Source organism: Narcine bancroftii, chromosome 1, assembly GCF_036971445.1.
Source record: "Narcine bancroftii isolate sNarBan1 chromosome 1, sNarBan1.hap1, whole genome shotgun sequence".
In the NCBI taxonomy this organism is placed as follows: Eukaryota; Metazoa; Chordata; class Chondrichthyes; order Torpediniformes; family Narcinidae; genus Narcine; species Narcine bancroftii.
Window position 1 is genome coordinate 71745457 of NC_091469.1, and position 25556 is coordinate 71771012.

General features: G+C 40.9%; 1 protein-coding gene across 1 annotated transcript in view; it reads right to left on the reverse strand.

Annotated features, from left to right (window-relative positions):
• The window catches only part of ntrk2a (neurotrophic tyrosine kinase, receptor, type 2a), a 298501-nt gene extending 275691 nt beyond the window's left edge, over positions 1 to 22810 (reverse strand). The window contains exon 1 of the mRNA XM_069929911.1: positions 21950 to 22810. Coding sequence (XP_069786012.1) covers positions 21950 to 22158 — 209 coding nt within the window. The 5' untranslated portion in view covers positions 22159 to 22810. The remainder of the gene's footprint in view (positions 1 to 21949) is intronic.
• Between the last annotated feature and the right edge of the window lie 2746 nt (positions 22811 to 25556).

The window sequence follows — 25556 nt, forward strand, 5'->3', positions numbered from 1 at the left end:
TTATACATATGGAGATGCGTTGATGAAGGTGCTCTTCCTCCCTATCATTGGCTGCACAGCTTATGGCAACGAGCTCAAAGGTGATCACTGAAAGAATAAAGCAACCAATGAATTGGGGAGACAGCAGCTTCCATCACATCCAACAGTAGATGTGAGCAAGACTGTATAATTCAGGCAATTTAGCAACACAGGGAGTGAGTGCGTGTTGCAAGTTTACAATGTGGCTCAGGGTGCAGCTCCGACCTCCTTATCTGAGCATGAGCACCCACATCATTCATTCTTGCCACCCAACACCAACCTGACATAAGCTCTTCACACCAAGCCATGGAGTTACTAGTATGTGGACTGGAGGACCAAGAGCACAATATATATAGCCTGCTGGATAGTGGTAAGAGTGGTAAACAGGGTACTCATGTACTGCAGAAACAAACGCTGAACTTTTGATGCCCAACTTCACCCACCCACGCTACGTCCTTCTAATATTTAACTCATTATGTCCTGATACAAGTAGAGAAAATATTATATTGGGACCAGATCTTGCTGACACAATCCCACAACTGCAAATGCCTTCCAATGACCCCGCATACTTTTAATTATGTAGGTTAGTTGTAGAGTGCCAGTTTACCTAGTGAGTCATTATAGACTCCAGCAATGGGCAATTGATAGAGGCGACAGTGAAACAGTACAGATAACCCAAGAGGCCTCAAAACATGAGGTGTATTTTAACCATTTAATAAGCTGTTTTTGATGGATTTTTTTTATTTTTAAGATTCTAAATGTCATGCAATTGAAAATACATTAAAAGAAATAAATAATTGTATTAATATAATAATAATTTTAAAATATTAAATAACAACATTAAATAAATGTAAATTGCCTTCCTTTATGCTTTCTAAACCACAATCATACAATTCCCATGAAGATTAATGATGCCTGCGATCCTGCATCAGATCTAATAAATACTAATTTGGTGCTCCATTTATGTCAGAGATCTAGGGTCATCTCATCCATCAGCACATGTCAGAATTCCTGGGCTTATTTTCCTTTTTGAACTATTAGCATTGACCAGTGCAAGCTGGCACACACTGTCAATAGACTGAAAATGTATGAAAGGGGTTGGTTATGCTCTATATCAGCATCTGTATATCAATGTATCAGCATTGTTTCTGCAGCTCTCTTTTGCTCCAGGGAGATAAAAATCACAGCAAAACCACCTCCAGTTCTCAGAATCCACTGAACGTTAGAAAGCTGATGTCCACCTAGAAACTTCCTATGAAACAGTTATGAGTCTCCATTAATAGCCAACACTACTCTTAATAGAGAAAGTTGGGTCACCAAACAGAATTAGTATTCAACTATTTTTTTTCCCACATTCATCTCCTTTTCCTTCACTGTGACAAAAAAATGAAACAGATTATTGCATCTATTACAAATTTAGTTTAGAGACCATCAGTTTAAACAGTTTTTAATGGTCATGCACCAACTTTTTTTTAAAAAAAAACACCTGCATACGCAGAAAAAAAATTTACAAAACCAAAATATTTTGAAATTATCCACAAATTTAAAAAGTTTTCAGCAAAATTAAATTGAAAAAAATAGGGGTAATTAAAGTTATGAAAGATTCACTGAAGTGCAATGTAGGTTTGGGCTTTAAGTCAACATAGAAGGAACATTAAAGAAAACTGCATACATGTATACATGTGGCGCAGAATTATAATTTTCCAAATTGCAATAGGAGGCCAGCTATTGGAAATTTTCAACATGGTAGCACCAGAATGTAGAATTATCAAACGAAGAAGAATTGATCACTTTTGTTTAACGTTTTTCAGCATGTTATTGAAAGCAGAAGAAACCTTGAAGCAGAAATATGAGATATATGTGAAAGATTATGATAGAAGTTTACATTTCACAAAGAAATTTTTAAAATCTATGGAATTTCTAACAATGAAATGGTGTGAATGAAAAATGAATGGAAGCTGCTGCAAAGGAAGTGCTGTCACCGGCGCTCTCCCACAGAGAGGAGTTGCAGTGCTCCTCCGCAGGATTCTACCACCCAGTCCAACTATCAATGGCCTCCATATGGGTTTAAACAATCTGTTTAAGGATCCAATGGTGGTTTAATTTAAAATCCTGCAACTGCTGGACCTGGGTCCAAGATGGCAGCGCCTGCATTCAGCAGCACCTTCAAAAGGGTGGCAGACTCCAGGAAAGCAGAGGACTGATGCAGAGCACCAGAAAATGGGGAGACTATACCTTGTTTGAGAAGGAGAAGCAGAGGAGATGACCCTGCAGGATGGTGACCATGACAGCAGACCAGTGAGGGCTCTGTGACTGAAGAACACACAGACAGTGGCTGTTGGAGACTGTGGTCAAAGGACTCACACCAGGCTGCAGATTGCTGAAGAATAGCTTGAGAGGGGCTGAAAGGGTGCCAGGTATCAAAATCAAGATGCGAGGATGCCAAAGGCTCTGGTCATGTTGGAGGTTTGGACCTGGAGCTCGGGTTGCCAATGGTGTGGATTGAAGTCTGTGTGGCTATGGAAGATGCGGGAGGAGAATTCTTGGGCACTCAGTGACTCTGGGGGATCCCTCTTTTGCTTCTCTTTCTCTGCCTGTAACAGGCACCTGGCAATTTCTGTTGATGGTGATCTATGTCTGCCTGTGGTGGAACATGGTAACGCAGGTGGAGGACCTCAATGGAATGCTCAGGCTGGCCAGTCTCCTACCTGGCAACTCCCAATAAAGGTTGACTGCCCTAGTCTCCTTGGAGGTTTCAGGACATTAAAGCCTTTGGCCATGTGCTTCGTATCTGCGTGTAGTCATTGATCAAGCTGCATTGCCTTACAGCAGACTAGAGTCAATTTTGTGTAATATTACACCTGTTTTAATACAGGTCAATAAAGGAATCATGAATCAGAATAACAAATTAGTATTTCAGGGCCAGAAAGATTATTCAGCAAAACAAAATCTCTTGGTATGCTTAAAAATTCAGTTAATCTCATTGACCAACAGTTAACAATGTCATTACTTTGATTGCTTGAAGGATAACAAAATTTACGTATATTCACTGATTCAGTGTAGAATGCCCACTTGAAAATTTCCACCCTGCATCTGTGGAGAAGAGTATTATTGACTACAAGTTCTAGATTTCCTCCTCTAATTGCATATATGTGAATAGAGAAATTGCTGTATGCCCTACAGAGTAATTTCAATGAACAGTAAGAGTTTTATATTCCAGCAACTGGGTATTTTGGACCAATGTATCAAGTACCAGTACATAAATCAATGAATAAAAATATGAGGGACATCAAATAACTGAAAAGTGATGCCTTCTATAATCTCTTATGCATGCCTCAGATATATGCTTCAAGGTTTCTTTTGCTTTCAGTAACATGCTGAAAAAGCTAAATGATGTGAGAGCAATGCTGGCATCTCCAGTGTGTTACATTTTTGTCAAAAATGTATGTATCTGACATCTCCATAATCTTTGATTCTCTCAGCTGTGTGAGAATACAAAGGCTAACTTTGGGGGATGGATGGATGGATGTGAAAATGAAATTATACGGATTCAGCTGCCAATTATAGTTTTCACCTATGTTTATTTCCACAATCAATACACTTTACTTACATCAGTGGTTCTCAACCTTTTTCTTTTCACTCACATACCACTTTAAGTATTCCCTATGCCATTGGAGCTCTGTGATTAGTAAGGGATTGCTTAAGGTGGTATGTGAGTGGGAAGAGAAGGTTAAGAACCACTCCTCTAGACCCAATTGTCACTGAAATATTTTGGTTGAGAAAAATTGTCATTGGCACATTTCCTTTGGAGTTATGAAACCGTGCACATAACGAGTCAATGAGGTACGATTAAAACAGTGGTTTTCACCTTTTTCTTTCCACTCACATACCACCTTAAGCAATCCCTTACTAATCACAGAGCACCTATGGCATAGGGAATACTTAAAGTGGTATGTGAGTGGAAAGAAAAAGGTTGAGAACCACTGGCTTAAATGATTATCCTTTGTGAATAATTTCTGAATAATTACATAAGAAGTACAGAGGCAGAGGCCAAACAATTTGCTTCATGCAGCCTCCACACTGTACTTGTGATAACAAAAGAGTCCTCCCAATTGTAAAGCACGGATCGGAAATTGTTGATGTATTGACTATGCATTGCTCTTTACACTACTGGTTTAATCTGCCAGATATTAGAGAGCAAATAAACACTGAAAATAATCTGTGAGACTTCTCCTACCTGTTTAGGACTCTGCTTAAATACTTTAACAAGCCTAAAGTTAATTTTGCAAGAAGCAGCTTGTTAAAATGCATGCAGCTTGTTAAAATGCATGCAATTTTGTTATTGGATATTCAGGAGTTACATTTGAATTTGGAGACCTAAACATTGACATGGATATTACATTCAGACTGTTGACTTCTGCAAAAATGCCACCTTGTGTTTTATGATCTCCCAAGCAAGATATTCTGGCTAAGTTCTCATGTTAGGCCTTCTGAAGTGTAAAAATGACAATAGGTCTTCCAAAACAAGCCACACCAAATAAAATATCCTCAGACCTTGATATAACTGACAATTCTTCTGCAAGTATCTGATGTACCTGAACCTTTCTGAGTCATTGGGAAGTATTCAAGACCTTGAAAAAGATAAAACCTAAATATTTAAATCCTCAAATTATCTCAAACTCCTAACTAATAAGTCAATGGAAATGTTGCCAAAAATTATGACAGGATTTAAAAGAGCGGTTTTAAACTAATAATCATATAAATGTTTAAATGAATATGAGCCTTTCCCAGCTGTTTTATTTCTTTAAAATCAAAGGGATGATGTATATTGTTGCCACTTAAGACCGAGCATAAAATTTTCTGGCTAGTAATGTACGTATAGTATTTGGCAACAATCCTAAATTCCCACTCGCTCACTGAACACCAGATTGCAGTTTTCTTCTTCATGGCGAATTGCTAATTTTCAACCGTCAAATATTCTGACACCACTACCAATTTTGAAAGTTATTATCATAGTGAACGTTGAGAATGTTTTGATTATTAATCTGAAAAATTCAAGCTTTTGTAGCTTCCACAAATTGTAAAGTAAAAGGGTCTCATTGAACAAAACTCAAAAACAAAAAAAAAATTGAGGGATTGGTATTTTTTAACTAGTCCCTGCAGCTAATTGATTTTTATTAGTCAAGTGTTGAAACTGATCAGCTGTGAAAGAACACTCTTTGTTTTGAAAATATATCATGTGATCTGAATACATCTGGATGAAAATTTAAGTTTTACGAAAAAAATTTATGCCCCCCCCCCCCACCCTATGCCTGTAATATAAGAGACAACAAAAGACAATGATAGATGGATGATAGTGAGATTTATTACTCTCAAGTGACTGTGAGAAATGCCATGAAGATAACCAGCAAGTGTTACATGAATCTGGCATCATTGTTCAAATCAAGAGTCAGAGGGAAATCTCAAAATATAACTTCAGAATAACTTGTGGATATTTAAAAAAAAAACATTAAAGTGGGAATTGTTGGCGATGGGGTAAACTACTATTTCACATTTGGCTACTTCAGGCTGATAAACAACCCCAACCAACCAATTTTCCCTTGCAACCGCTGTAACCGTGTCTGCATGTCCCGCATCGGCCTTGTCAGCCACAAACGAGCCTGCATCTGACGTGGACATTACCCCTCCATAAATCTTCGTCCACGAAGCCAAGCCAAAGAGAGAGATCTGTAATAACATTCATAACTGGAAAAGCTATGCTAAATTAATACTTTCACTAAATGACCATGCCAGAAGTTTTCAGAGTTCTTTAATCAGTCACTCTAATACTGGTGGTCAACGTGCAGAATTCTGGGTTGACTTCAGAAGTTCTGAGGGAATTCCTGGGAACTGCAAACTTTCCTTGGTGCACAATGGGTAAACTATAGGATATGCATCTTGTTATATAGTTTACTGATAATATTTATGACTTACTGATTGTGTGACAGGGATAAGTACAAATAGACCCCGACTTATGCAATTTTGAAGTTACAAGGATCAGAATCCGTTTTGAACAAAGATAATTCGGGGGTCTTTCTTCCTTCTCTGAACATTATAAATTATTATTGGGCCAGATAATTTAATGGTGGTTATGTTTTGGAGATTACCAAATGGATTTTATTTTGTCAAATTTCCATCTTTATGAAGAATCTGATTTTTTTCAATAATTGTTAAAAAGCATGAATTGAAATTAATATTGAAACCTAACCATTGAAGCATAGTTAAACACAAACATATTATGATAAATGTCAATATAGTCATTGGTTAATGCATTAGGCAGATGCCTGCTGTAACTGATTATAATTGGATAATTTTCCTAATGTTTGTATAATCCCAAAGATTTTCATAAAATGCAAGTGCAGACTACAGATTCAGTTGACTTCATTGCAAACTAACAAAATACAATTCAAACATTGCCTTATGCAGCAATGGAATTTTAACATATGCTGAAAGTATCTGTTGGAAATTACCTCTAAATTAAAAATATTTAATGAAGATTGGACTTCTCTGCCACATCCTCTGACACTAATGTGGTCCCAACATGATTAGGGGTCATTTACTCTACAATGTAGACACTTAGTGGAATATAGTATTGAGGATGGGTGTTGCAAAGGATAGACCTGGCCCTGGTGCCACACAATGTCCCAGTTAGCTGGACTTTGTCACACCACTTATCCTTCATGGTAAAGCTTTCCAGAACACCTTCGACTACAAGCCCATCAGGCGGTGGTCAGCACAGAAACGCCCTGCAGAAACTGAGAAATGAGGACTAGATAGATCCAATGGGATGATTTCCTGAGCAGACCTCCCAGGTCATCTGGTGGAATGCTTCATCATCAGGGCTCACAAATAAGCACCAGGACTTAGCCTAACTGACGATGAGAGGAGCTCTCCCAGTGAGATCCTTTTTGTACAACCATAACATCACCCTCCATGCTCACTGTCCGTGGGAGTGGAGTGGAGACTGTCCCCCATCTCTTTGCCAAATGCAGATTCGCAAAGAGCACGTGGAGAAGGATGTAGGGGGGTTTTGTCACAGCTCAACCCTAGCGGTAATATGACAGAGGACTCCCTAATCTATGGGGTGTTCCCAGGGGCACACTCTGAGTCTGACATCTAGAACTGCTGGAAGGCCATCAACTCAGTGAAAAATGCTCTTTGGTTTTCCTGAAACCTGTTGGTCTTTCACCACATTGAGATGTCGGTCCAGGAATGCTGTTGTCTGAGGGATTCAGGAATGAACTGAGGCTTGGTGCAGCCATTGAGAGGGTGCTATGGGGAAGGACTACATCTAGAGTCCTCCCATTACCAGGCACCAAGGAGCTAAGAGTGAGGGGAAGCCCCTCAACCAACAGAGTGGAGAGAAAAAACAAGATGCCTCAGTGATGGTAACAAGATACTGAGAGAGCAAATGTAACAATGTACATTGATGAGAATGTATAGATTTGAGTGTAAAAAGACTTGGATCTCGTTTGTAATTTTTTTTCTAGACAACGCATGTTTAATGACAGTGTGTAGAAATGACAAGGTGCCATAATGATGATAACGGTGTATTGAGAGAACAATGTAAAATGTTGAGAATGTCTGTTATGACTGACACTATGAATGTAAAAATTCTTGAATGGTTTTCTTGTTTTGTAAATAATTTATTGTGAATGAAGTACATTTTTGGGGAAAAAATTTGTAGATGGTAGGTGGCTAGGTGAAAAGGAGACTCAGGTTGTCCAAATCCAGCCCTTACCAACCGGAGACATTTTAGTGACTGTTCAGAACAATGTCGCTAGTATTTTAATAACTTAGGTAAAGCTTTTAAATTACCATCTTTCATCCTTCTTATCACGCAAGTTTGAATTGTTTTACTATACTTATTACATTGCTAATATTTTTCCTTTTAGTCCAGTATCACACTAACAATGGTGTAGTACTTTTGCATCAAAAGTAAATCTGCCATGCTCCCTGAACATTGCTTTAATCAACTTTAATCCAACCACCCCAAGTGGTTGTGCATTCCTTGAGGTGAAGCAATCCAGCATTTCTCCAGCATTTTACACAGCTTCTATCTGATCAGTCAGGCCCTCGTAATGATTACATCTGGTCCCAATGTTTCCATCTCTTCTTTACCTATTCCCATACATACTTTTCTCTTATTGAATCCTCCCCCCTCTTTTCCGTGATCTTTCCCTCTACCTCTCACCATGTCTCCCATCTTCTGCCCAATACCCTATCATCACCTCTTGGCCCCTCCCCAGCTTCTTTTCCCCATCACCTATTTTCACTTTATTCTCAATAAAGGGTGACAACCCAAAATATTGACTGATCTTTTCTACCCATGGATGCTGCCTGACCCATTGAGTACCTCCAGAAGCTCACTTTTTAGCTCCTCATAATAATTGTTACTTTATGACAATGCAAAAGTTTATACATAATTTGCATCTTAAGCCCCTTGATTCCATTTTAGATTACAATTTCTTCATTGCATTATCTCAGCAATCAAAGATTGTGTTTTCTACTGGTGACATCTCAATTTCCTTAATCAAGGTTAATTTAGAGCTACTTTTAACCTCATCACAGGATAGGTTACAGAGATCATGGTATATCCATCAATTTATTTATTAGTATATCTAGATCTATACAGCAATTTCTCAGTCCTCTGTACAAATGGATGATTGTATTTCTATTGCTTTCTGATTAGTGCATGCTGTGCTTTCGGTCAGATATTTGGTTAACAAGAACCAGTTATTAGTTTTGATTGTTATCTTTCATCATAAAATAGAAATACTCTTACAAAAAAATATTCCAACAATCAAAAGGTATAAGGCAATTTGACTAAATATTCAAGCCCTGAGTCCCCAAATTTTAGCTAAGTTTCCAAGTAAATCTTCAGTTCAATTTATAGATAAGCTCAATAAGATGCTAGGAATGCTCAATCCAATTTATTTTTAAAATGAAGTTCATAGGTAGCTCTGTAGAAAATGCAATAACATTCAGAAATAACTCAGTGTGTGTTTAGGTTCATTGAGTAAGCACAGGCATTGCTTCTTTGCCATTTAACATCTAAACTGAGAGGCTTTTAGTTTAATCCAGGCTACGTTGAGTTATAAGACGTCAGCCATCAGACGAGTGGAGACTGTATAACTGGCTTCAGTTCCTCTGAACTGAAAAGTGAAAAATCAATCAGCCTATTCTTCACCTACAATTACAATAACTTTCAAATTAGAAAACTATTGTGAGGTAATTCAGTGACAATAGCACAACATATCTATCAATAATAACTTGCAGTTAGGCACATTTCATATAGAAAAGCATCCCAAGACCCGTAACCAGAAATAAATGAAGGTGGAGGTAAAAATAAAGATTGAACAAAAACTAAATGAAAGTCACACTTTAAAAACATTTCACATTGTTAGCAAACTTGCTCACATCAATGTATGTTATCAACTAACAATCAAGATATCGTAGTTTTGATTTTCACGTGTACTTTTATTTGAAAATAACTGCTCAAAATAATTAGATTGCAATCATATGGTATTTATAACTGTCACACAAATCATCAACTATTTTGATACGCAGTAAAATTAGGTCAAACTGCATAATATTAACAGAAAAAAAAAGTTGTGGATATTTCTTGTGATGTCTTCCAAAAGTTATCCACATTTTGTCAACCTATTTCTCAATTATTTTTACATATCTAAAATTATAAAACATAAGAATTTCCAACTGACTGACAATCAATGACACTGCATCTCTTCAATTAACTAAACCAGTCTTACCTTGATTGTAAACGTTATTGCATTGCATTTTATCGTCAATGTGCAAAAATTCTACAATGAATATAAACGCTGAGGAATTCATTGACTATTCTTATGGATTTATTTTACTCAGAATCATGATTTCATGTTTGAAAGTGCCTTTTTCACAAGTCTCATCCCTCACATTCTGAGATATCTGAATATGGTATGTAGTAAGCGAGCTAGCACGCATATTAGAAGTTCTTTAGTCCATGAATTTTAATCATGTCTGTATAATAAATAATTATTCTTAATCTTATATTTTACTGTTGATTCTGCTTTAACTGAACCTATATGAACTGTTACATGGACCTCTTGCATGTTACAAATTCTTTGAATTCTATGAAATGGTTTAACTAGTTTCTTCCTTACAGGAAGGTGTGCTCAAAGAAGCAACAAAACCATCAAACTGACATTTCAGACTCATGTAGTGAACTTTATCCTGACTCCACTTTAACTTCTATCACAGTCCAGTCTGCAGGAAATTATGTGTGAAATCTAATACAACAATTTCTAAGAGTATGACTACATGCTTTGAGTATTTTCCAGTCTCACCTTGACAACAACTGGCACTAAAATTACATCCCAACACCTAATTCTGTAAATTACTCAAAGATATAAATAGTAACTATTTACTTGAATTGTTCTTTTAACTATTTGTTCTGGTGCTTGTCCTTTTACAACAAAGAGCTCTTACACTAGACAGTTGATATTGCAATTATGTGAGATGAGAGAAGAAAAGAATAATAAAGCAACAAAGAGAAAAGGCAAAAATGTGCAAAGAAATTTAATATCAACTTTTAACAATAGCATTAAAAATCACACAATGGAAATTAAAATAAGAGTATAGTTGGGAACTAATAAAATCCTGAAATAAATCTTCTATTTCATAATTCTATGATGTGTACTGTTCAGTGCAACTGATTTAATAATTGGCAGTATGAGATTATTTACGAGAAATAACAAACTATAATTATTTCCAGCCAAAAAAGTTCACGTCTCTTGATGATTCAGTGAAGAACTGTTCACCAGGCTCTTTCTGCAAAACAGCCACAAGAAAATACTACCATTTACATTAACTTCCACAGTGATGCTGGGAAATATTCCTGCTGTACCTGTGCCTTGTTAGATCTGCAGCAGGTTTAGTTACTCCGTTAAATTCAATGGATAGAAATGGCTGGAGAGAGGGAGGGTGACAGGTCAATGTTGCTTAAGTGAGTTAAGTTCCTTTATATTTTAGGATACCTTCATCTTTAAAATTTTAATCGTTTCTTCGACAAACCTTGAATGCTCCTCAATGTTTGATATTCACAAACATTCAACTCCCTTGACAGCTTTGATATACTTCCTTGACTGTTCAAATGTTTCTCTAGATTGGCCTTGTGCAGATCCCTCCATCTGGTGGAAGTTTAGATTAGCAAGATACTGGATGGCCCAAGATTGGCTATAAATGGAAGTACATAGTGTCGTACTTCCTTCCTATTTCAAATTTTAATGTAGCTTGTCTATATCCTTCCTTCAAAGTGGCTGAACTCATGTTTTCCAACATTATACTCCAGATTATAATCAGATCAGAACTAGTTTTTCTAAGAAAGTTCATGCTGATGGAGCTACTCCAGGGGTTTAGCAGTGAGGCAGCAGTTTATTAGAGGCAATGAGTTCCACTGTTGGAATTTCTGAGCCAATATATGAATTAGATTTAATTTAAGTTTGCATTTATTCATGAAAATTTCCCACCTTTTTCAATCTCATGCCTTTTGTGTTCTCTCCTCACAACCCTACCTGTTCTTTACATTCACAGTTGACCAAAATCCTGAAGCAAACCAAACTCTAAACTTCCACTCCTTCTATTCCATCTCATAAGGTGACCTGATACTTTACTTCCATTTAGCATCCCCAAAGTGGTATTAAAGCAAATTTTCCTAGTTCTCTCACTTACTTAGGTTGAGTTGTGGCGACGCACATTCTTGTCGTGGCAAACCAACCCTCCACTTGTCATACAAGGTCGACGAGGCAGCCACGGCAAGGATGGTGTCATGGGACCGTCTCTTCTGGTCTAGGCTGGAAGGTAGCACGTGCTCTTGCGTCATCGGGACACATGAGTCGGGATGTCAGTGGTGGAACGAGGCAAGGCTTAAAGCTGCAGTGTGACATTCAAATAAAGTCAGTTGTGATACCAGAGCTCACAGCTTGTTGTCTCAGTCTCTTCACTGCGCTCAATCACAACACGCTACATTGGTGACCCCGACGAGTCTCCATATCCTGAAGACTCAAAACAGTAGAACAAGCAGCTGTAGGTGTCGTTGCATTGAAGCTGCTGACTTTCAGGATGAACAGGCCATACACTTGGTTCAGCCAAGTGGAGGCCCAGTTCCAGATCAAATAGGTAACCTCCAATTCAATGAGATACTTCTACATGGTCAGCTCGCTCGATCAGGAAGCTGCCTCACAAGTCGATAATCTCATTCAGGCGCTGCCAAAGGAAGGTAAATACATGGCTCTGAAAATCTTTCTCATTACCATGTATGGCCTCTCACAGCGTGAACGAGCAGCCAGGCTCCTGGACTTGGATGACCTAAGCGATAGGACCCCCTCTGCCTCGTGGACGAGATGCGCAAGGGCACAAGTACTGCCTCATGTTCAAGCAGGCATTCCTCGAGCAGACGCCCGAGGGCATCAGGCTCCTCTTGGCTGACGCCAAGGAAAGTTGCAGAGGGGCAAATGTTCTCTACCTTTCGAAACACGAAGGTACACACTGTCAACCGTGTTTTGCGGCCATCACTGAGGTCAACGCCCAAGTCTAGTCCACCACATGAGCAGGCTCCATCCCTCCAAAGGACAGAGAAAGGCCTGATCCCAAATGGTGTTTCTATCACCAACATTGGAGGGCGTCTGCCCACAAATGCCGCCAGCCAAGTTCGTCCCCAAGAGACAATGTGGCCAGCCGCCATTAGTGGTTGCGGTGACTGGCCAACCAAATAACCTTCTCCACTCTGGCACATTATTTCAGGCCACAAGTTCCTGGTGGACAAAGGGACAGAGATTTGCACTCTCGAGACATGCATGAGACCTCATGGTCCTTCCCTTCAGGCTGCCAATATCACCATCATCCGAATCTTCAGAAAAAGACGGATTCCTGTATGTTTCAGCGACAGCACGTTCCAGTAGTCTTTCACCTTCACTTCGGTGGACAAACCCCTGCTCAGTGCAGATTTCTTCGGGCCCACTCCCTACTTGTAGATCTCCAGGGCAAGCGACTGGTTCACGCTCAGACTTTCCGCACGGTGCCCCTCGGCAGATCAAACAAACCATCCACCCAGCTCGCTTCTGTGGAAACCAAATACAGCCAGTACAGCCAGCTCCTCGCAGACTTTCCCTTCATTCTATGCCCACAATTCACGGCAGCCATGCCCAAACAAGGCATCCAACACCATATTTCTACCACTGGTCCATCATTGCATTCACATGCCCACCGCTTGGCCCCAGACAAACTCAACCTTGCCAAGGAAGAGTTTAGGTGCATGGAGGAGCTGGGCATCGACCATCATTCTAATAGTCCATGGGCCTCACCCCTCCACTTGGTGCCTGTGTTCAATGGCAGCTGGAGGCCCTGAAGCAATTATAGACATCTCAGTGATGTAAAGACACTGGACCGCTACCCAATTGCCCACATCCAGGATTTTGCAGCAAATCTTCACAGTGCAAAGCTGTTCTCCAAGGTTGACTTAATCCGGGGATACTACCAGATCTCCGTACACCCAAACGACGTCCAAAAGACTGCTATCGTCACCCCATTTGGCCTCTTCGAGTTCCTACACATGCAATTTGGTTTAAAAAAAATGACTCAGACCTTTCAGCGGCTCATGGACATGGTCAGGAGGGAGTTGCCTTTCCTTTTCATCTATCTCGATGACATCATGGTAGCCAGTAATTTCCCTGCAGAACACATGAAGTACCTCTATCAGCTGTTTACTCAACTTACACAGTTCAGCCTCACCATTAATCCAGAGAAGTGTCAGATCAGCCACGTGGAAATTTCTGGGCCACAAGATCACCCCAGCTAGCACCACCCCTCTACCAAAGTCGAGGCCATCCGGCAGTTTGCCCAACCAATAGGACTGAAGATCCTTTAGGAATTCATGGGCATGGTGAATTTCTACAAAAGGCTCATCTTCACATTAATGTCAGGCTCATCCAGGATCTTCAATGGACAGAGGAGGCACACAGTGCATTCAAACAAAGTAAAGAGGCTCTGGCCCACACTATGATGCTGGTACACCCACGGATGGATATACCGATGGCCCTCACCATTGATGCGTCCAACATGGCCTTGGGCGTGGTCCTGGAATAGTACGTTGAGGACTTGTGGCAACCCCTCGCCTTCTTCAGTCGACACCTGCAGCCACCCATGCTGAAGTACAGCACATTCAATAAGGAACTACTCCATGCAGCCCTTCATATGACTGTCTGCCACTTCTGTTATTTCCTGGAAGGGCACCAATTCACCGTCTACAATGACCACAACCTGATTACTTTTGCCTTTGCAAAGTCCTCCAACCCAAGGTCTACCCGACAACAGAGACCTTATCCTACATCTCTAAGTTCACCACTGCAATCCGACACCTGTCAGGAAAGGACAACTTGGTTGCTGATGCACTTTCCAGGCCTGCAGTCAATGCCATATCGCAGGGCATTGACTACCATGATTTGGCTCTGGCCCAATGGGATGACCCCGAAACACTCAGTTTCAGAATAGCAATCATGGGGTTGCAGCTCCAAGACCCCCCTGCTTGACGCCGATGGCACCACGCTCCTCTGCGACGTTTCCATTGGTCAGCCCTGCTTCTTCATCCCCACCCAGTGGAGGAGAACAGTTTTTGACTTAATCCATAGTTTATTGCCCCCCTCTATCCACAAGATAATGCTGATAGTATCCACAAAATTTGTTTGGCATGGACGAGGAATTGCACAGACTGCCAGATGTCCATGGTCCAGCGACACACCAAGCACAAACTCCAACACTTCAAGGGCCCATCCTGAAGGTTCCAACATATCCATCTGGACATAGTTGGGCCCCTGCCTGTCTCCTGTGGAACCCGCTACCTACTCACAGTAATGGACAGATTCGCTCGCTGACCAGAGGCCATACTCACCCCAGACGCCTCCACAGAAACATGCGCCAGGACTTTCCTCACCATCTGGATCTCCTGCTTCGGTGTCCCAGCAGAGGTTAAAACCAACCAGGGAGCACAATTCACCTTCGCCCTGCAGACACAACTCTCCATACTCCTGGGCACACAGCTGCACAGTACCACAGCTTACCACCCTAAAGCCAATGGACTAGTTGAGCATTTCCACTGCCATCTCAAATCAACACCAATCCCATGCCTTGACAAGCTTAACTGGGTGGATGAACTGCCCTGGGTTCTCCTAGGCATTCACACAGCGCCCAAGGATGACCTTGGTATCTCTTCAGCTGAACTAGTCTATGGAGAGACCATCGCAGTGCCTGGTCAATTTCTCCCCCAGCAACCAATCATGGTGAATTTCTACAACAGCCTCATCTTCATGACCCCAACACTGCCATCATCCTTTAGCAGCTGCATGACAAAATAGGCTCCATCATTAGTCCCCGCCATCGCAACCTGGCCAACCACCCTGCAACTACCCCCTGGACTGGTCCTCCTGTGAGTTTGTGTTTGTGCGCAGGGGTGCACACAGAGCTCTCCTTCAATGACCATACGAGGGTCCATACAGGGTGCTACAGAGAAACACATCAACTTTCACTCTCGACATTGAGGACAGGGAGGAGGTATTCACGCTGGACCGTTTAAAGCCAACGCATATGGACATGACCCAGCCAGTACAATCTCCCCCAACAGCAGGTAGAGGTGGGCCGCTAAAACAGCACGCCTCTCCCAGACGCATGGGGGACGGGGGTTGTGCGGCGATGCACATTCTTGGAGCGGCAAAACGGCCCTACTTATCATGCGCGGTCAGTGGGGCAGCCACAGCAAGCATGGTGTCACGGTACTGTCTCTTCTGGTCCAGGCCATTCGTGTACGTGCTTGTGTCATCAGGAGCAGAACGAAGCAAGGCTTAAAGGCTGAAGCATGAGATTCAAATAAAGTCAGTTGTGATACCTGAGCTCACAGCCTGTTGTCTCAGTCTCTTCTCTGTACTCGCTCGCAACACGCTACAAAGTTAATCTTTCTGAACCCTTGTAAAGGGATCTCACCACAGGAAGAACAGTGTATACTCTTCCATAGTCAGTCAATTGAAGCAAATGTGTGGTTTCCTTTTATTTATCTTAAAATGATAACTTGCTAAAGTCATTATGATCCTCCCTGCCATTATACTTTCAGCAGTGGTGGACAGGAACAATGTTAATAAAATTATCTATTAGAGTAGTCAATCTTTGAATAGCCTTAAATGAATTATAAAATATCCTGCAATTAGCAACACAGTAATTTTACTAGAACATGAGCTATTTTAAAGGAGGACTTCCGTCCTCATGTTTCAAATCAGAATATAACAAGTTTAATAAATCTCTTTTTAGGTTTAAACAACTTATTGGCATGATTTAGGAAATATCATCAGTCAGGAACAATGATTACTTAAGAAACCCTTCTATTTACCTGTCTAAGAAATCTAAGTAGAGATTATCTTAATAGGGTATTTTCAGCACCAGGGACCATTGCTACTAATTAAAACTATAATAGCAGAAGTGTATGAAAATTATTTTATTGTGCTAAGTTTAAATTAGAGCAGCTTAGGGACATACTATTTATGAACCATATTTTATAAATATATCCATTTCTACCAAGCTAAAATTGAGAAAGTATGCGAAGAACTATAAATTTATAATTCTAACAATAATCTCCATTAATCTCCTTTCTACCTTTTTGCCTTTTTTAATGTTTGTATCTCATCTGGGTGCTCATATTACTCAAATAAATGCTTTGTAATCTCACATATGTGTTATCCTAATTACTTTTTACCCATCTGAATCTATCCAAATGGATCTATCTTCTCAGTGAATCACTTTCTTTCCAACTCTTTTCTCAAAACCTCACCCATCTTTTTTTCTCTCCAGCAAAGGATTATACTTCTCAATGTACTGGGGCATGAGGGAGGTTCACAACAATTGCTGCACCTTCTGTAAATTTATACCTGATAAGTTAAGGTAGTCATCAAATTGGAATCAACTATTAATAAAGATCTATCTTCAAAGGAGTCTCTTAAGTGCTTGCTTCAGATAATTTTTGGTCATTAAAGCTTGTTCTAGTTTTTACCTTAAAGCTTTCTTTTACACTCTGTAATCTGCATATCACAGAAATATGTCTCTGACCTTTTCTTTTCACTACACTTGGTTTCTGTTTTCTAACATTTTCTGAGATGCCATTTATCAGAAAATCATAACTGCATTTGTTCATTTGACCTCTTTACTGAGTGTAGTTTTGCAATTATCTCTCCCAGGCTCTTCTCACAAGAACTCAGTCTTCCACCTCTTCAAGTCTTTTTGCAGTCAGTTTGAGTTTGAGGAGGCTAAATAAACTCACAGCAAGAGAGAGAGAGAGACAGAGACAGAAACAGACAGAGAGAGACTTGAGGAAACCTAAACCAGAAAACATCATCCATGACGTTTTCAATAATTTAACCTCAGATGCCCAAGCACACAAAATGCTGACAGAATTTTTGTCTTTTTAAACCATTCACTAAAATTCCAAAAAGGATAAACGAGATCATGTAAACAATGGATTTTCACAAAACTCAGGTCCACAAGAAGTTTCCTTTCAGAAAGTGCATATTTTTGGTTAATTGTTTAATGCAACTCCATTTGTAAGAATTTGACAGGTTTGATGCATTTTAGGACTACTGATTTGATTGACAATTTTTACTCATCCATTGCAGCAGAAGATGATGTACTTTTAAAAAAATGTTGAGAGTTAAACTTATTCAGAAGAAATTAAAACCCTAGTATGTACCAGAAGCCAGATTCAAAATGAGAGATAATTATTTTGTACTCAGTTATGGTCACAGAATGCATATACAATGAAATTATATAACCATTTTAATCGGTAGTTCCAAAACGAAGATCATTATATTTATCATCCATCTTTCAAATAATAGCAATCCATTTGCAGCCGCTGGCTAACTGCCAAATTTTTCTAAAAAAGTTCTGCTTTTCATCGAAGAGATGTTCACCATGGACTCCACATACAGTATTGATTAATTTGAAATTTTAGTAAAATATCCAGGTCCACGTTGTGACACAATCAATCAATGCACTATTTACATCTACCAAATACTAATTATAACAACACTAAGTAGAGCAAGATATTAATTTCAAAACTATGTACTATTTTTTATACATTATATCATAACCCAGTAGAGGACTGACTTCTATTTGGTTTGTTTTGCGCAATCTTCGTAGCCTTCTTAGCCACAAAGGTCTAAAGACAGTCCTAATCATTCTGTACAATAAATATTTTATTGGGTCAAATTTGTTCTTAATTTAGACTTGGGTCGAGGTAATTTTTTTAGCAATGCTGTTTATTGGGGATCCCATAGAATCTTGCACATAATGCAATTTTCAGTGCTTTCAGAAGGACATTTGAAAAAATAATTGAGCCACCTTGAAAAGTAATTTGTTTGCAAATAAGCAATGTTTTTCAAAAATCTCTCCATGCCAATATCATGTGGCAATGATTCACTTAAAACAGTGCTTTTCAAACTTTCTTTCCACTCACATATCACTTTACGTAATCTTTATGCCATAGGTGCTCTGTGATTAGTAAGGGATTACTTAAGGTGGTATATGAGTGGGAAAAGTGATTGAAAACTACTCTTTTAATCGTACCTAATTGACTCATTATGTGCATGGTTTCATACAACTCCAAAGGAAATGGGCCAATGACAATTTTTCTCAAGCAGAATATTTCAGTCACAATTAGGTAACAGAACAGTAGTTCTCAACCTTTTTTCCCCACTCACATACCACCTTAATTATTCCCTTACTAATCACAGGTGGAATATGAGTGGAAGAAAAAATTTTGAAAACCACTGATTTAAGACATGATTTGTGTCATCACGTCATATACAATCTAAACAATTTTTTCATTCACACCTTGATAAAAACTTGGGGCCTTAAATCTGCATTTCCATTTGAATATTTATTCTGCTCCTTCAGTAATCAACTAAATGCTTGGTTACAACAGAACTGGAAATTGTATAGATATTTATAAATAACTGAGAAAATACTCCACTCCATGCTGATTAGTATGTTGATAGGAATGGGAAGGGAAATTCTGTCCAATGTCAAGCAAGATTGAATAATAAGGGTCTCAGCATGAATAAATATTCTGGAATCCTTTTAATTACCCATTGGGATCAGATAATGCTAAACTTTCCTCTGTTAAATGGGAGGATATATGAAAGCTAATCAATAGAGGGAATAAACTCCTTGGGTCAGGGCACCTCTCCAATTTCCCCCTTACTTTTTCACATTCATTTAAAAGAAAGATGAATAATTTTTAATTAGTGACATCAGCTTTTACACTTCCTCCATATTGAGCAGTAATATTATTTGCAAAATATAAATAGGAATGCAATCCTTTCTAATGTCATCTCAAACTTTAAAGTGTTCGTCATTGTTATCAGTGTTTGCATTAATGTTTGTCCGTAACGTTAAGATATGAACTGAACCAAAAGGTTCAGAATCCCTCTCTATGACATCCCCAACCTGCTATTGAAGACTTGATCCAGGCTTTTCCTCTTTGTAAATATTCCCAAAGCATCCCATCTGACCTTCCATTTTCCATCTTCCAGCCATTCAATCTCCCCCAAAGCTTCAGGCTCTGCTGCAACTGGTATCTCTGGACTCCCCAACGTTTAATGATCTGCATCGATTGCTCATTCAACAATACATTCGCTTTAAGCCGCTCGTCCTTTTATTATCGCGATATCCTTTCCCACGTCTCTTTCATTCTTTAAGACACCTGCTCACTTAAGTCCTCGACCAGTATTTTGGTCATTTGTCCCACTATTCCCAATGTGACTCGTTGTTGAAGTGTGTTTGATAACTTCAGCCAAGTGGCTTGGGGGCGCGGTTGAATTCTATGTAGTCTTTGAATAAGCTGACAACCTCGACACAATGAAGGAATTTGATTCAACTCGCCTCTTTGCATTATTTTCTAGATCATATTTTGTTTTACTTTATTTTATTCATACGAATTGGTTAACACCAATGAAATGCGGAGACGTGAAAGCAATATTAGCATTTCTGAAACCCAGTGATTACGAGGAGCTATCGCCTTCTCTCTTTCTGCGGGATGGTCGGCAAATATTTCTATCTCCAACCTGGCATTATTTCATCTCAGAATGACGTCAAGATTAAAGTAGATTTCAAATTATGTATTTTGCCCTTTGAAAAGACTTGGAGACCACAAGCTCCTTTCTGCCCGTAGCTGGGTGTTCGGAGTCCGCGCTGGAGCATCTCCCGGCTTGGCGCTAACTGGCGGCCGTGAGCTCCTGGTCCGTCTGCCTGACTCCCCCACCTTGACAAACGACATGGGAGGAATAACAGTTGCCAGCCACACTCCGCAAACTCAGAAGCTCCAGAAACCCTGACTCAAAGTTAGCCCGGCCAAACCTGGGATAAAATATTCCACATAGAGAAACATTCCTCCTGGTTATTGCCCATTTCTTCCGCGGCCGTTCGTGTCCTCAAAGGGCAAAGAGCTTCCCTCTCCTTCCCTGCATTTAACACATTTTGTAGCAGGTCACACCCTTTCCATCGGTTGCTTGCGGAGATATTGTCGTTACATTTTGTGCAGATTGAATAATATATTTAAAACGTCTATGCTTTTCTTGAAAATCATAATGTCGGATTGGCCCAAAAAAATCGTGCAGTCTTACATATTATAACCAGAGATGTCCTCGCTTTGAAAGGAAACTTGTTATCAACTCAACGAACAACCTGCTCACTCTAAAAATCCCAAAATCTTACAGCTCAAAATACAGCTGGATTGTCTGAACGAACAATTCCTATCCTTTAAATACAATTTGGTTCGTGATTTCAAATGTAATGTTTCTGGGCAAAAAAAAAAACAACTAAAAAGAGGTGTAATTTAATGATTGCCGTCTCAGTCCAACAAGTTAGCGCCGGGGGGAGTGAAAATATTCCTCGGCCCAGTTAAAGAGAGGATTTTGCAGGAGAAATGCGAGCTGTAAAAGAGATACAGAAAGTCGCGAGCAATGTCCAATCTTAAGTCAGTGAGTCTTAAGTAATACGAAAATCTATATCCACTTAAAAAGCAGTAACCCATGAGCCGGTGATCTCCGCGGTCAAACAATCATACCACAAGGCACACAGGAGCAGCAGCTTGCCGAGGACCACTTGACTGTTCTGGTATTAAATGTTCCTGGTTTAGAGGTCAGAATTAATGAGCTGTGATATATAGTCGATAATTGACAATTTTAACTCAATGAATTAATTGGAGTCCAACTAGAAAGTGGCTATCAAAATTACTGGGCGAATGTTCCCCGTTTGCAGACTTCGGTATTTACCCGAAAATCTGCACCTGCGGATTAACAGAGTAGTGGATATCGAGCACAGGGGGAGGCCATTCGGCCCGTCGTATTCATGCCAGCCGAAAACATTTAGCGAAATTAAAGCCCCACTCAACTGAGCACGCCAGTGAAGATATGGCGCGGGAGAGGAGGCTTCAATGTCCCCTATTTTCCTTATCCATTAAAGGAAAGACATCATTGGTTTTAACCTAAATGTGAACGGTGTCCTCCACGGAAGAGGGTGGGTCGGGATGCAGTTTGCGGGCTACATTTCTAAAGGGGATTCCCTCCGCCTGCGCCAAATTTCAAGCGAGAAGACGCGGCGCGGAGAAACGAATGAAATATTTCTGTCGGAGGATGCTTCCGGTGACAGAGATGGTGACAACATGCATGCGATTCGATACTCTATTCTAGCTCATGGCAAAGGCAACCTAATGGCACGAACCCATAGCGCGGTGATATTTGCAAACGATTTTTCCTCCGCCATGCTCTGGGAGTAACCCGGCCAGCCGCCCGCTTGCGGTACTCACATCTCAGTGATGTTGTCCATCTCGGCTGCGGACGCCAGCGCTGGGAACGCCACGATGCCTGGCTCCGTGCAGGTGATCCTGTTGGCCGTGCATCTGCAGGACGATGGGCAGCCGAGCGTCAAGCTGCCAAATCCCAGCAGGATGCCCAGAAAACAGAGCAGCGATTCCCTCAGCCCCTGGCACCAATGTCCCGGCAACGAGGAGCTCATCCTCGCCTCGCCTTTCCCCTACACTCCAGATCGAATGCGTTTCTCCAATTAAAAAAAAATAAAGCCGGTACAAATCCGTGCCTCTCCTGACCTCCAGCAGCGGTTTATTCCTTTATTTTTATTCTAGGAGAAGGAGATAATCCGTAAACAGGTTGTTTTAACTGTGCTCGCCCCTCTGCCAACCGCTGCATGCAAACGATATGGAAGCGATCTCCAGTTTGTAAATCCCTGTCCAAGAGGTTTCTCTTTCTCTCACGCTCTCTCTCCCTCTCTGTGGACCTAGTCCCAGAGGGGACGATCCAAATGTTGTCAATGCCGCTGCCTGTGCTTCTGCAGCCACTATTGCCGGCTTCGGGAGAGACGTGCAGTCACTCGGCTCCGGAGCATCACTCCTGCCGCAGTGAGCTGGCCTCTCAGTCAATCACCCAGCGCCCACCACTAACTGCCTCCAGCTCCAGGCGAGCTGCTTTAATTCAACCCCCTTCCACCTTCCCACCAAACTATTAGATTTTTAACGTCCAATTCGGAGAGCTGTTGAGCATGACGTGAGGCTGACGCACGAAAGGGGTTGAAGCGGGGTTTTTTTTGGGCTAAAAATGAAAAGTATAAGAGAGAATAAAGTAAAGTAGCGAAGAAGCGGTTAAAGGTGTGGGACGTGAATTCGCTGCTAATGAGGCTGGAAATGTACCGCCCACCGACTACTGCGGGAGCAGCCAATCCTCCTGCCCGTCGTCTCCTTCAATGCTGGAATAACAAGGACCCGGCACCGAACTACCTATCCCCCAATGTGTCAATCACTCGCTTTCCATACCAACACCATCTATTAAATCATCTGGTGCAGCACAGATCACCGTCAAAATAACCGTGTCCCCCTATCGTGATCCACAGGTGTTAACCAGCAGTTCTTTATTTTGCGAGCCTATCCATCATATCTCCCGGTTCTGCCCCATTCTGATGCTAGGCTGGTGCGAAAAGTGAGTGTCGGGAGGGGACGAAGTGTGTTGAAGAATGGCGCGGTTCCAAAGGGTTTCCCCCAATTTGAATCACACTGCCCTTCAACTGTTTGGACATCAGGCGTATCTGTACGCAACAAATACACACGCGTACGTCTAGATGTACCAATGTGTGTGTGTGGATGTTAAAAATTTGACTGCAGCGCTTGAGATTTCACTATATTCAATTTTAGATAGATTGCTAGAGCTTCTAACATTACGCGTAAATATTGAGTTACAGCATCAGTCAAAAATGCCCCATGAATTCACATCAAATTCCCGCATTTAGCTCATCGGCTTTTACATGGTCTCTCATAAAAGAAGATGACTGAAAGGCATTCGCTTTGTTACCAAACGTACGATTCGTTCTGTAAGTATTTGCGGATTGTACAAAGATGGATTTCGCAAATAACTCCTGTCATTGGACTACTCGTTTGCAAGAGCAGTTTCACAACACTGGTCTTTCTCAATCGGCAATGCAGCGCCGTGGTGTGTGTGTGTGCACAAAACAGACGATTTGCGCCGAGTTCCATCGCAACTCAATGCTGAACCATCACACGATCATGAAGTATTAATGGTCTCCACATTTAGTCTCCAATACCAACACCCCCCCCCCTCCCCCTCCCCACACCGATCCTGCTTCGTGTAACTCCCAGCGAATTTTCCCGCAGTGATTTCGCACTTTGCAGCAATCCGACAAAGCCCTTTACCAGCCCTGCGGTCTCACGAGCTGCTCTGACACCTGCCGGATAACAGAGTAACTGTAGCTTGGAAAAATGAACTTTCCACATCTGCAACCGTCTGCAAAAGCATACGTGCTTCCGCACTTCACCGTCGCCACCCCAGCCACTCTTTCCTGTGTTGTTCGTTTCCTGGGGCAATAGTCCAAGGTGAAAGACCGTTTGAAACATGCATCCAGTAAATTTTAAAGATGTAGAATAATAAATGGTGACAAATTAATTGTACGTTTTAAAACACATCAGGATTAAACATGAATTTCTGAACCTCAGTTGAGGTGTAATCATATTTTACTCTGAATGGTGGAAGATATAAATTTAATCTCAATCTTCAATAAAAAAAATCTTTTAAGATTTTCAGATCTGCATTTGGCCTGCCAATTGTTTGGAATGCATTACAAGAACTATAGGACCCAAATGTCATCAACACTGGAAAAAAAAGGATAAAGTTGAGGTTGACTCCATCGATGTTCGGACAAGTCATAAAGGGGAGTGCCGAAACTATACATGTAAAAGCAAAACCTGCCGTGGTGAGGAGGTCTTTATCTCAAACAATGTCAAAAACACAAGAGCCTTTCAACAGAAGAACACAACAATAGTGCGAATTCTGCCAACAAGCAATTCAAAAGTATCTAGCAGGAAAGACCCGTGTTATGAGTCCAGAGAACCCCAAAACCCAGCAGTAATAGAAATTCATCAAGATAATGGTTACTTAAACATGTTGCTTTTAATTTTCTTTAAACATAAAAACAGCATCAAACTTTAACTTATTACAATCAACTTAACCTAGCTTAACCCCCCTTCTAACTCGAAGTGCACATGTATGTAATGTGTATATGTTCAGGAAAGTTCTTTGCTTTAATAGTCCAATCATTTACTTCTCACTCCTCCAAGTTCACTGGTATCATGCAATTCATATACTGTGCACGGAATTTTACATTTATGAATTTTCACCAAGCTCTGGTGCTTAATGGTAATTGGTTACCGCTCAGGAAGGTTCTTCTTAATTTCAGCGAGAGATTTGTTGCTCATTGGACGCACACAAACTGATTCCCTCCAATCAGCCAATTCAGTGTCTTGCCGAACAAACTTGCCCCATCATGGGTTTTCCAAATGATAACCTCTTTTTCCAGGTCACCACAGAGTTCCTCTTGTTTCCTTGTTTCAGGAGAAACACTCTAGCCAGCCATTTCCTCCTTTAAGGACTATTAGGGTCTTCAACAGGCTGAACTCAGAACTAACCACCAGTCTTCAAAATGGGGTTTCAACAAGCCTGCTGCTGCTGAATTCAGTTCTCTCTCTAGCCGCTTTTAGGTAGCCAAAATACCTGACTGTAAAGCTACCTATTCTACCCCAATGCGGCTGTCAGGTGACAACCCAAAAGTGGAGAACCCGGCCAGGAGGAGCACTTACCTAACTCTCCTCCTGTAGGTATATTCTCTGGCTCAGAGAATCCCCCATTGCACCTGAAAGCAGCACCAGGCAAAGTGGCTAGCAGCTTTCAGGTGCCTAGCAGTCCCCGCAGGCTGACAGTCCAGCGACATGGGACATCAGGGCTGTTGCAGCTGGTGTGGGACTACAGGGCTGGGGCAGCAATTAATCCCATGCCAGCTGCCCAGGCCTGATGTCCCACGCCAGCCATTCCAGCCCCATAGTCCTGTGTCGGGGG